Source organism: Castor canadensis, chromosome 5 (genome assembly GCF_047511655.1).
Source record: "Castor canadensis chromosome 5, mCasCan1.hap1v2, whole genome shotgun sequence".
NCBI lineage: Eukaryota > Metazoa > Chordata > Mammalia > Rodentia > Castoridae > Castor > Castor canadensis.
The window spans coordinates 23,665,047-23,677,774 of NC_133390.1; the positions used below are offsets into that span (position 1 = coordinate 23,665,047).

The following is a 12,728-nucleotide window of genomic DNA, read 5'->3' on the forward strand; positions in this document are numbered from 1 at the left end:
TTTTGTCTGTTTTTGTGCCAGTACCAGCTGTTTTTATTGCTATGGCTCTGTTGTATATTTTGAAGTCAGATACTGTGATATCTCAAGAGTTGCTCTTTTGGTCAGGATTGTTTTAGTTATTTGAGGTTTTTTTTATTTCATATGAACTTTAGGATAGGTTTTTCAATCTCCATGAAAAATGTCATTGGAATTTGGTGGGAATTTCACTGAACATATTGAATGGTTTGTCACTTTAATAATATTGATTGTATCAATTCATGAACATAGGACGACCTTCCATCTTCAACTGTCTTCTTCAATTTCTATCTTTAGTGATTTATATTGGTTTGTAGTTTTCTTTGTATATATCATTCACTTTCCTCATTAAAATTATTATGTTATAATTTCTGATGCTATCATGAATATAATTGTTCTCCTGATTTCTTTCTCAGACTATTCATTGTTGGTGTATAGAAATGCTACTAGTATCTGTGCATTGATTTTGTATCTTATATTGATTTTGTGTCTTGCTTGGTACTTTGATGAATTTGTTTGTAAGATTTAAGAGCTTTTGGTGGAGATTTTAGGTACAAGAGCATACCATCAGCAAATAGGGAGAATTTGATTTATTCCTTACCTATTTGAATTATTTTTATCTCTTTCTTTTGCCCATTTGCTCTGGCTAGGATTTCTAGTACCAAAAGAAAATAGAGCAACAAAATTAATAAAATCAGTATTGAAAAAAGGGAATACTGCAACAGACATGAATGAAATTCAGAAAATTATATGGGAATCATTTAAAGTCTAAATTCCAGCAAACTGGAAAATGAAGAAGAAATTGATGAATTTCTTGACATATATGACCCACCAAAATTGAATAAAGAGGACATCAACAACATGAACAGAACTCTAACAAGCAAGGAGGTTATGAGATTTATAAAGAACCTCCCAACAAGGAAAGTCAATATACTTTGTACTTGTGTATAAAAAATTGAATGATGGAACCTGTTGAAATTTGTTCTATGAATGGGTAAGAGGTGATGAGGGAGAATAATGGAGGGGTGAATCTAATTAAGATATCTTGTTAGCACATATATAAACATCACAATGACACCCCCCCATACAACTAATATATGCTTATGATAAAAATTGGAAAAATAATTGCAGTCTAAAATGTACAAATATTGCTACTCAATAATTATTGAACTAAAATTATTACTGCTACAAAGAGTTGGATTATATTTTAAATTAAAATATACCAGAAAGAATAGCACCCATAAAAATGTTACCATATTCAGTGATAATCACTGGCTTAAAATTATGTAATTTCAAATGTATTACACAAATATATTTTATTGTAAGTGTAAGTAATGAATTATTAAACAGAAATGGATAGTTTACTGTGGTCCCAGAGTCATGGTACACAACAAAGAAAATTTATTTCTTTAGGATTCAGCTATCAGTTGGGGCTTGCTATTTAGGATTTTCCTAAAATGAAATAAAATGTGAAGGGAGTTTTCCTTATTAAAAAAAAACAACTAAAGGTATATATTTTTTTCTTTCTTTTTTTCAATACTAGGGTTTGAGTTAAGTCCCTTGCATTTTCTACACAGGCACTCTATCCACTTGAGCCATACTTTCAGCCCTTTTTGCTTTAGGTTCTTTTTCAAATAGCATCTCACTTTTTACCACCAGCCCTGTCCACAATCTTCCTACTCATGCCTCCTGAGTGTGTGAGATTACAGGCACATGTAACCCAACCTGGCTAGTTTGTTGAGGGCTGCTCTTGCTGCTTTTGTCTAGACTGGACTTGAACACAGATCTTCCCAATTTCTACCTATCAAATAGTTGGGATTTGAGTCATGAGCCACCACTCCTGGTCATTGTTATTTGTTGTTGTTGTTTTAGGTATTTTGTGCTATATCCAAATAAAATGTTTTTTCTCTCTTAATATTGGATTCTTTCTTTGATGGCAGGCAACCTGTAATGCTACCTCACATGTTTCCCTCCTTTTAGTGTTTAAGCTTTTATATAACTTCCTCCTCTGAAATATATAGATATATGGCCTACTTCTCCCAATGGAATATGGTGAATGTGATAGAACAGAAAGAAGGAAACAGCTCCTTAAGGGAGCAAACTTTCATGTTTTAATATGCTTATGGAGAAAGTCATGTGAATAGAAAAAGCTAGGACCTAAGAATAGTTTATGTTTCATAGTCTACATTGATCCAGGGCCCTCATTCATGGAGTACCAAGAAAATGAATCCTGCCAAACACCTTCATGATCTTAGAAATTATTTCCAGTTGAGCCTCCAGATGAGGACATGGCATGGATTCATCCTTGACTGCAGTAAAAATTTTATGGTTTTAATGCACATAGTTAGCAATTGGTGAAAAAAATGAAATTATTAACATCTTGCTAAACTGAACTGAACACATAAACAAAAATTTTTGTTTGTGTCTGAGGACCAAGAACACTTATATACAACTATAAATTGTGTTTCTGCTGACTCAGTAAGCATGAGACTTTACAACTGCAAAGATATTATTAAATGTTTACAGTTTTGTATATAAACTTACTTCTATATCATATTCCAAACAATTCTTGGTCCAAAGCACAGGTAACCTCTGCTACCTTAAGAATTTAGTCAGAAAACACTGACTTCAGATTCCCATATTAGATAACTGTCAATATCATACCTACAAATATTATGTAGCTCAAGGCAAATATGACACATTACTAATTTGTATGATGCGGGATCTCCTAAACAACTGAGTTTGTGTGGCATGTATATGATTGAGAAAATGAAGATGATAGGTCTATTGGCCAGTATAGACCTATAATTAGCTTCTGTGATAGATTGAATCCTGTTGTTGTACATGCCAAAACTAAAGAATTCAAAAAAGTTAAAGAAAATATTCTCTCTCTCTCTCTCTTTCTCTCAATCCCTTCCTCCTCTCCCTCTTTTCTGCATCTCTCTTTGAAAGCTGACACTTGTGTCATTAAGTGAGATATATATAGAAATAAACAAGTATTTCCTTAAAGCATTGGTTAATAAATACATGTGTATGCATACACATGTGCATGTGTTTATATGTAAATATACATATATATACATATATGTATATTCATATATATACATATTCATATATATACATGAAGATGGCATGAAAGATAAAAAAAATGTTCCATTTACATATATAGAAAAAGTAGGAAAAGCAAAACAGGTAGACAGTGAGCTCACTTTTTCAAATATGCCCAGCATACCCAAGTAAAAGTAATCATATAATTTTGAATTAATTTCCTGAATATAAAATTCATGAAAGAGCAATGGATTGAGAAAGGAATATTTAATTCATAAGCATTATAATAAAACTTACAATTATGAGAGTAGAATAGGTATTTTGGATGAGTTGTGTAAGAACATTGCAATGTATGAAAAGTGAGAAACTGTTAATCATAATAAGTGCAGGGAAAAAGGAAAGAGACCTAGAAAGACATAGAGACTTTCAAGAATGTAAAAATGGTCAGTTACATTAAAACTCTTGTCCTAGTAAAATTATATAAGGACAGGAAATTCTCCACATTACTCTGCCATTTGTATGGCATTGGATGTGTCTGAAAAATCAGTCTCAAATAAAAAAGAAAAAAATTGCAATGTATTAATGCAATGACAAATAAATATTTGTGAAGAAATTAGCAGAGGTGTACAAATTAGAATTATTAGGAGTGTGTATTACAGGGCAAAGAGGGAGGTAGAAAAGTTGTCAGACCAAGGGGAAAGATAGCATATCTCTAGGTATTGTGAAGAATGCTAATCCTGCATAATTGTCATGCTTAGCCTCATATGTCCAAACATAGAGATATCAAAATTCAAGGCAGAAAAAAATATGAACTCACATTTGGAGAAATTTCCAATTGGAAATGAGGAGAGAACAGTCAAGAGACTTCTTTCTTTAAAAATAAACCTCACAAAAATGTAAGTATAATTTTACACACTCACTTTTGGAATTGAGAATGAATATAGAAAAATGAATACTCTTCCAGAGAGTAAGAAATGCCCTCCTGAAGATATAGACCACCTAGTAAGTTTACCTAGGGCTGTTCTAAATTCTTATTTGGTTGAGGTCAGGCATAACTCCTTTGCATTATCCCTTTTCTATCTGAAGAGATCCTATTTATTTCATAAATCAGAAATAAGCTCAATTCATCAGAAGCTCTCCTTGTATTCTTAACATTTCAAATAAGGTGGGTCATACTCCCTGTTCTCATGCTCATTATGCTGTACATCTCTACCAGAATAGGTATATGTATGCATTTTGGGATATAGAAATATCCAGGTTCAGAGCAAATTGAGAAATAAAATTAAAGTTTATGATTGATCTCCAGGGCAATAAGGCAAGAATATGAAATGAATTTCATCCAAACAAAAAAGAAGAAGAGAAATGATCTGTTAGCTAATGATATGACAGTACATAACACAAGGGTATAGCTATAAATCAATGGAGTAAAATAGAATATTTATTAGTATGCCCACACAGCTCTAAACATGATTTTTTTTGAAGAAATTATTGTTGTGCTGGATGGAGGTACTTTGTGTCATTTACCAAGTTCTTTCAATATATCATACTTGAATTAACCCCCTCCATCATTCTCCTTTATCCCCTGTACCCCATTCCTGGAATAGTTTCATTGGGTACCATTTTTCCATTTACATACATGTGTTTGACAAGAGTGACAAATCCTACACAATAAACGTTGTTGGAAAAACTGCGTATCCTCATGTTGAAGAATGAAAATTAACTCTTATCTCTGACCATGTACAAAAACCAATTCAAAATAAATCTCGGGTATTAATGTAAGATCAGAAACTTTGAAACTGCTAGAGAAACACAGGAAAAACCCTTGAAGATAGAGGCATAAGCAATGATTTTCTGAATGGAACCTCACTTGCTCAGAAAATAAGAATAAAAACTGAAAAAATGAGACTAATCAAATTAAAATCTTACTTACAGTGAAGATAAAAATTACGAGAACCAAGAGACAACCTACAAAAGGAGAGAAAATCTTTGAAAGCTGTTCATCAAAGAATTATTAACTAAAATATATAAAGAGGTCCAAATATGAGGTAAAAGAACAAACAATTCTGTTAATAAAGGAGCAAACAGTTTGAACAATTTCCAAAAGAAGAACAAATGGCTAATAAATACATAAGGAAATCTTCAACATTCTTAATCATAAAGGAAATAAAAATCAAAACTACATTGAAATCCCATCTCTCCCTCTCCTGCCTAAATGGCTATCATCAAGAAAACAAACCACAACAAATACTGGCAAGGATGTCAGGGAAAAGGAATTTGTACACTGTTCAAGGGAATGTAAACTAGTGTAGACATTCTGAAAATAAGCATGGAGATTCCTTAAAAATTTAAAGCTAGAAATGCCATATGATCTTGCTATACCACTCCTGAGTATATATCCAAAACAGTCTAGGTCAACATAACACCTATGTTTATAGCAGCACTATTCAAAGTATCCAAAATAGGCAAACAGCCTAGGTGTCCATAAACTGAAGAACGTACAAAGGAAATGAAAAAATGCAGTGCACACACACACACACACACACACACACACACACACACACCACATTTACCCTAAAGAAGAATGGAATTATGTCATTTGTAGGAAAATGGATAAAACAAGATATCATTATGTTAAGCAAAATAAGCCAGACAAAGAAAGAGAAATATCATGTGTTCTCTCTACTATGTGGAATCTCATTCTACAATGAATTACAGGAATGAAAAACAGGTTCTGTTTGGAGGGGGGAAAGCAAAAGAAATGGTGAAGGAGTATAAATATGTTTTAAGTATATTATACACATGTTTGACAACAAAAAAATGAAACCTGTGAAAGTATGTTAAGAAGGGGGAACATGGTATGGACAGAAGAAATAGAAGGTGTGAATTTGGTCAGGGTACATTGTACGCATGTACAAATATCAAAATGGAATCCTTTTGCACAAATAATATATGCTAATAAAATATATTAAAAAGATAGTGTTAAAGAAAGAAGTGCCGGTGTCGAGGGTCCTTGCCTTCACTGGCCAGAGAACTTCCTCGTGAGGCAGCTGAATGATGACCAGAAGCCGCTATATAAAGTAGGATTTATTAGAGAGAAAGGAAAGGCTACAGCTAAGATACTGCAGTGGAGCCTGGAAACCGGTGGCTCACTGCTCAGGTGAAGGCTGGGGTTTTTATGGACATTCTAACTATGAGTTAGGTGGATTTTTCTCATTGGCCATGGATTTGCGGGCTTTCTCAGGTGAACTGGTTTGGTTTTCACCTTTACTGGGGGAGGGAAACAACCTTGAGAACATTTTGCTCATCAGACCTATGGCAGATCTATCAGACTTGGTATCTCTTCTTTAGGATGCAGGAATGCAGTCCACTCTCTCCTCAGGATGTAGGAATGATATTGCTCTCCATGGGGGATGGGATACTCATTCATCTGCCTTAGGTCTCCAGACCCAACAGAAGCAAGAAACAAATGGCAGAATTATGAAGATATTCCTGTATAAAGCCTCTGTGATAGGATTTGAACATATTTTTAAACACTGTATTAAGTAATTCATAAAAGGGTGCTGAATTTATAAAGAAATCCCTAAACACTGCACAAAATAACATCAAAAAACCTTTTAGAACTAATAAACAAATTTAATAATTTGCAGGTTATAAATCAACATTAAAAATGACTAGATTGTTAGATACTAGCACAAATTAGATGAAACAAAATATAGAGTGCAATCTTATTTACAAGGAGAATATAGACCTATATAATGATAAAATAAAATGTTAATGAAAATATTTAATATTGCACAAATAAATATGAAGATCTCATGTTCACGGGTTGAAAGAAGAAATATTAAAATGATGCCACCCAAGGCAGCTTACAAATTCAATGAAATCTCTATCAACATTCCAGTGTCATTTTTCACAGAAGAAATACAAGTCCTAAAATTTTTGGAATCACAAAAGATGCTATGTAGCCATAGCAATTTTGAATACAAAGAACAAAGTCTATGAAACTTCTAAAGGACTTAAAAATATATTAATAAAGCTATGGAAATGAAAATATCATGGTATTAGTTTTAGGACAGACACATTTAACAGTGGTACAGGATAGAGAACCTAGAAATAAATGAACACATTTAACACCAATTAATTTTTGACAAAGTTGTCAAAAACACACAATGAGGAAAGCATAGTCTCTTTAATAAATAATGTTAAACAAGTCACTATCTACTGTTGGGGTACTTTAACTTGCAGCCCATCTAGCCTAAAAATCAGCTATAACTGGCATGACCCTTGGGTAACCTCATGAAGAGGAAGGTAGCCTTGAAACAGGGTTGTAAAACATGGTAAACTGTCAGTTAAAAGCTGTAACCTCAGACAGAGCTGTGAGGAATTGCACATTAGAGCCATGCAAAAGTTTGGGACAAAGATGAAAGGCACCATGCAGAGATAAGCACCCATTCTTGCCTTTCTTTGTCTCCACTTGTAAATAAGCTTTCCAAAGCTGGACTCCCCTGCTGTTCTTATCTAACCCTTAGGTTTCTATTCCACTACTAGTCCCTAATTTATGGAAGAACACATTCCATGTAACCTGATAAGTAAACCTCTGGTGTTTCTCCAGTTCCCAATAAATAATCTTACCCCACCACCAGGATGTGGGCAATGTCAGGAAAATGTGACCCCAGGGGCATGAGGAATTCCAATGTGACAATGATTGATGCTTTAAAGAGTATAAGACCTGCTTAAACTTTGCATTCAGGGTCCTTGTTGAAACCTGCTGCATCAGGTGGTTTAGCTAGAAAATAAACCTTGCCTTGTGACTTCCTTTGTCTCGAGTGTCCTTTGTCCTCTCAGAAGGTGGCCGGCATCATACCCTAACAACTGGAGGCCCCAGCGAGATAGGCCCCTCCCTGAGAGGAACAAACGGCCTCCGATACCAATGTTTAATTGGGAAAGACTGCAAAAGGAGGATTGGCCACCTCCATTTGGAGGGATCTGGGGTCCCCATCTAAATTTGGTTGAGAATTCTCATTGAGTGGAGGGAAAGGGTTATAGCCCTGGAGGCTTCACTATTGGAAGTTGTGGGAAATATCCCCAACGGTCAGGAGCCACGCCGGCATCCCCAGTGGACACCATTTGGGCGGTCTTTGGGTAAGGATCCTGAATCTGGTGTGAATGGAATTGCGCCTGTGACAGTAGTCTGGTTGACTGGCCGGTACTTGTGTGTATTGGAGAGTCCTGTGCGAATTTGTTTGTCTGTTGGAATTGTCTCTTTTGTTCTTTGTTGTCTCCTTTGTCCATCTCTTCTGATCATCATGGGACAGGCCCAGGTAACTCCTAAGACCCTTCTTCTGAGTCATTTTTCAGAAATCTGCGCTAAGGGACACAATTATGGCATGGAAATTAAGAAAGGTAAGTTTGATGCCCTTTGCTCAGTGGAATGGCCAACCTTTAATGTAGGCTGGCCTCCTCAGGGTACCTTCTCCTTGGACACAATTAAGAAGGTCGCGATGTCATTAATAAACTTGGTCTTCATGGCCACCCTGATCAATATCCCTACGTCCTTATGTGGCAGACTTTAGTAGAGGACCCTCATTCCTGGCTGCGGCCATTTATCCATGAGGCACCTACAGACTGGCCCACGATACTGGCCATGTCGGGAAATGCTCCCACTCCTGTTAATTCCCCTAAGAAGCCTATTCTGCAGGAAGAACCGACTTCCCATCCGTCCTTGATAGACTTAGATTTTGAGGCAAGCCCCCTGCCATATGCCGCTACTGCACCACTCCAGCCAGAGGCAGCTGCCCCCCCGAACCTCCCCATTCATCGGCCTCCCTGTCTGCACCCCCTGCCCCAGTCTCTGTACTGGTGAGGGGACTCAGGCTCCATAGGCAGCGAGAAGAAATTCCAGAGGAGGAGCCGTCCTCCACTTCCACTGCCCCCCCATCCTCCCGGTGCGGGCTCTGGGCAGTGCTGGTCCTGATGGGGGATGCGGCTATCAGTATTGGCCCTTTTCAAGTAGTGACCTGTGCAACTGGAAAGCCCAGAATCCTCCTTTTTCTGAGGATCCTTGAGGCCTGACTGATCTGTTTGAGTCCATTTTGCATACTTACAGTCCTACATGGGATGACTGTCAGCAGCTCCTTAAGACTCTATTCACCACTGAGGAACAGGAGCGAATTCTCACTGAAGCCAGAAAGAATGTCCCCGGTGACAACGGACGACCGACTACCCTGCCAAACCTGATTGATGACTGTTTTCCCTTAAACAGACCTGATTGGGAGTATGGGAACACAGAAGGTAGGGAGCGTCTCTGGGTCTACCGCCAGACTCTTATGGCAGGCCTCCGGGCAGCAGCTCGCTGCCCTATTAATCTGGCTAAGGTAAAGACGATAGTGCAGGGGGAGAATGAAAGCCCAGCCACATTTCTTGAGCACCTTTACGATGCATACAGACAGTATACCCCCCTAGATCCACTAGCGAAGGTGAATCAGTCAGCCGTGATAATGTCCTTCATAAATCAGGCCGCCCCCAATATTAGGAAGAAGCTATATAAGCAGGAAGGACTTGGGGAAATGACTATCCAGGATCTGATGAAAGTAGCTGAAAATTTTTTTAACACCCGAGAAACCCCGGAAGAGCGAGAGGATAGAATCAGGAAAGAAAATCAGGAACTACAAGAAAGGATTCAGAGGGAGGACAGGGAACACCAGAGTAAGGAAAACAAGAAACAGCAGAAGGAAATGGCTAAAATATTGCTAGCAGGGGTCCAAAGCTTTGGCTGGACCAGGCTCTGGATGGACTGGTCTCCCCATCCCTGAAGAGATCAACCCCAGTTAGGCCAGGGACAGTGTGCATATTGTAAGGAATATGGACACTGGAAGAGAGAATGTCCCAAGCTCCAGGGTTGCCTGAGGCCAAATAGCAGGCCCAACAATGACACCCAGGTCCTGTTAACTGAAATGGACAATGACTAGAAAGGATGGGACTTGGAACCCTTCCCCGAGTCTTGGGTAACCATATATGTGGAGGGGAAGCCCGTGAGATGCATGGTGGACACAGGGGCTCAATATTCAGTTCTAAATAAACCTACTGGGCCACTGTCTCAGAAAATTAGTCTCGTTCAAGGAGCCACTGGGTCCAAGACTGATCAATGGACTAGCAAGCATCCAGTGGATTTGGGCCAGCATCAGGTGACCCATTCCTTTTTAGTCATTCCTGAATGCCCTGCCCCCCTTCTGGGACATGATCTGCTAACTAAGGTGAGGGCTCACATTCACTTTGAGCGGGATGGTATCAAAGTGATGGATGGATGAGGACAGCCCCTCCAAGTCTTGACTGTGTCTCTTGAGGATGAACATCGCTTGTTCTCCTTGTGGGACCCTCTCCTGAAACCTACTGAGTAGTCCCCTGAAATGACTTATTGGATTCAAACCTTCCCCCAGGCTTGGGCAGAAATAACAGGTGTGGGGCTGGCAAAACATCGAGCACCAGTAATAGTAGAAATCAAGGCTTCGGCTCAGCACATAGGAGTCTGTCAGTATCCCATGTCTTCCGAGGCACAGAGGGGGATTGCCCCTCACATTAACCATCTCCTGGAGGCCGGAATATTATGGCCCTGCCATCCTGCTTGGAACACTCCACTTCTCCCCATTAAGAAACCCGGGGGAAAAGACTATAGGCCAGTCCAAGATTTAAGGGAAGTAAACAAGAGGGTCGAGGACATCCACTTCACAGTCCCCAACCCCTATACATTGCTGAGCCATTTGCCCCACTCCCATGTTTGGTATACTACTTTGGACTTGAAAGATGCTTTTCTTACCATAGCCCTGGCACCCAACAGTCAACACATTTTTGCCTTCGAATGGCATGATGAATATACGGGAACCCTCAGACAGTTAACATGGACCAGACTCCCACAGTGTTTCAAAAACTCCCCTACTCTGTTCAATGAAGCTCTTAATCAGGATCTGGACTCATATCGCCAGAGCCACAGTTCCATCACACTTTTGCAGTATGTAGATGACTTGCTTCTGGCAGCTGCATCTGAAGCTGAGTGCCGGCAAGCCACTGGAGACTTCCTCTAGGAGCTGTACATGGGTACAGGGGAGGGCACCGGGACAGAGCTGGGAAGTGGATTTCACTGAGGTGAAGCCGGGAAGGTATGGTTATAGGTATTTGTTGGTTCTGATAGACACTTTCTCAGGCTGGGTGGAGGCTTTTCCTACAAAACGAGAGACTTCTCAGGTTGTACCTAAGGTTTTGCTGGAGGAAATCATACCCAGATATGGCATCCCCGAAACTCTAGGCTCTGATAACGGTCCAGCTTTCATCAGTAACGTCCTACAAGGGCTGGCCCAGGCAGTGGGGACTAATTGGAAACTACGTTGTGAATATAATCCCCAGAGCTCAGGGCAGGTAGAAAGAATGAATCAGACCCTGAAGGAGACCTTATCCAAATTAGCCATCGAGACTGGTGGAGACTGGGTGGCTCTCTTACCATATGTCATCTTCTGGGTTTGAAATTCACCATGTGTGCATGGATTGACACCGTTTGAAGTTCCGTATGGGGCTCCGCCCCCCCATTGTCGTCCAAGCTCGACCGGACCAAGATCGCATTATGGCCCCAAATTACTTGGCTACCTTAAAGGCCCTACAAGAGGTCCAACAAGAGAGCTGGCCCTTAGCACGCTCCTTGTATGAGGCAAAGGATGCGTCAAACCCAGAACATGGCATTGTCCAAGGGGATTGGGTATGGGTAAAGAGAAACAGAACCTGCACTTTAGAAAAAAGGTGGAAGGGCCCTTACCTGGTCATTCTGGTTACCCCCACTGCTCTCAAGGTTGATGGCATCGGGCCCTGGGTCCACCACTCTCACGTGCGTCAAGCCAGTCAACAAGAACAGACAAACACCAGAGAGTGGACAGCTCGGCGGCACCCAGACAACCCGTTGAAGCTGAAGCTCTTGCGACCCTGAGAACATGCAGAGTCTTCAGGAGCAGCCATGGATGGGCTGGTTGGTCACTCTGATCTTGCTCACTGCTCAGAGCAAGAGCCTCATAGTAACCAACCCTCACCAGCCCTATAAGCAAACCTGGATAATCACCGATGGGGAGACCCATACCATTCTTAATGAGACCACACACATTGCCCCTACAGAAACTTGGTGGCCAGAGCTTCAATTCTGCTTTAGAGACCTCAATTCTGCCTACAAGTCCGATGCCCCGGAGAAAGCCCAGCATTATGGTTTTTATGCTTGCCCTGGCCACAAGATAAGTAGAGATTGTGGGGGGATGCAGGACTTCTTCTGTAAGTCATGGGCATGTGTTACATCTAATGATGGTAATTGGAGATGGGGGGAGACAAAACCAGACCTGGTTAAATTTGCCTTTGTAAATAAGGAGGTACCCAGATGCCATGACTCGCCTGACTTGGACATGGGTTGTGTGAGAAACGAGAGAACTAAAAATTGGCCATTACCCACCCAAGAATGCTGACCCACCAACTTAGATAGAACCAAGGTCACTTTCACTGACAGTGGCAAAGTGGACACTCCCGGGTAAATACAAGGCAGAAGGTGGGGGCTTGTGTATTATAAATATGGTGGACAGTCTGGCTTGATTGTAGTAATTAGATTAAAAATTGAGCCCATAGGGCCACCACCTAAGACGGTA

The 12,728-nt window shown here is 39.8% G+C and overlaps 1 protein-coding gene across 1 annotated transcript; it reads left to right on the forward strand.

The window, feature by feature from the left end:
* Window positions 1–8,620: 8,620 nt before the first annotated feature.
* On the forward strand, window positions 8,621–11,141 carry LOC141423165 (uncharacterized). Its single transcript, XM_074072436.1, is given in 3 exon segments — window positions 8,621–8,922; window positions 9,074–9,821; window positions 10,032–11,141. Coding segments are annotated over 3 exon segments (2,160 nt in total).
* Window positions 11,142–12,728: the final 1,587 nt, after the last annotated feature.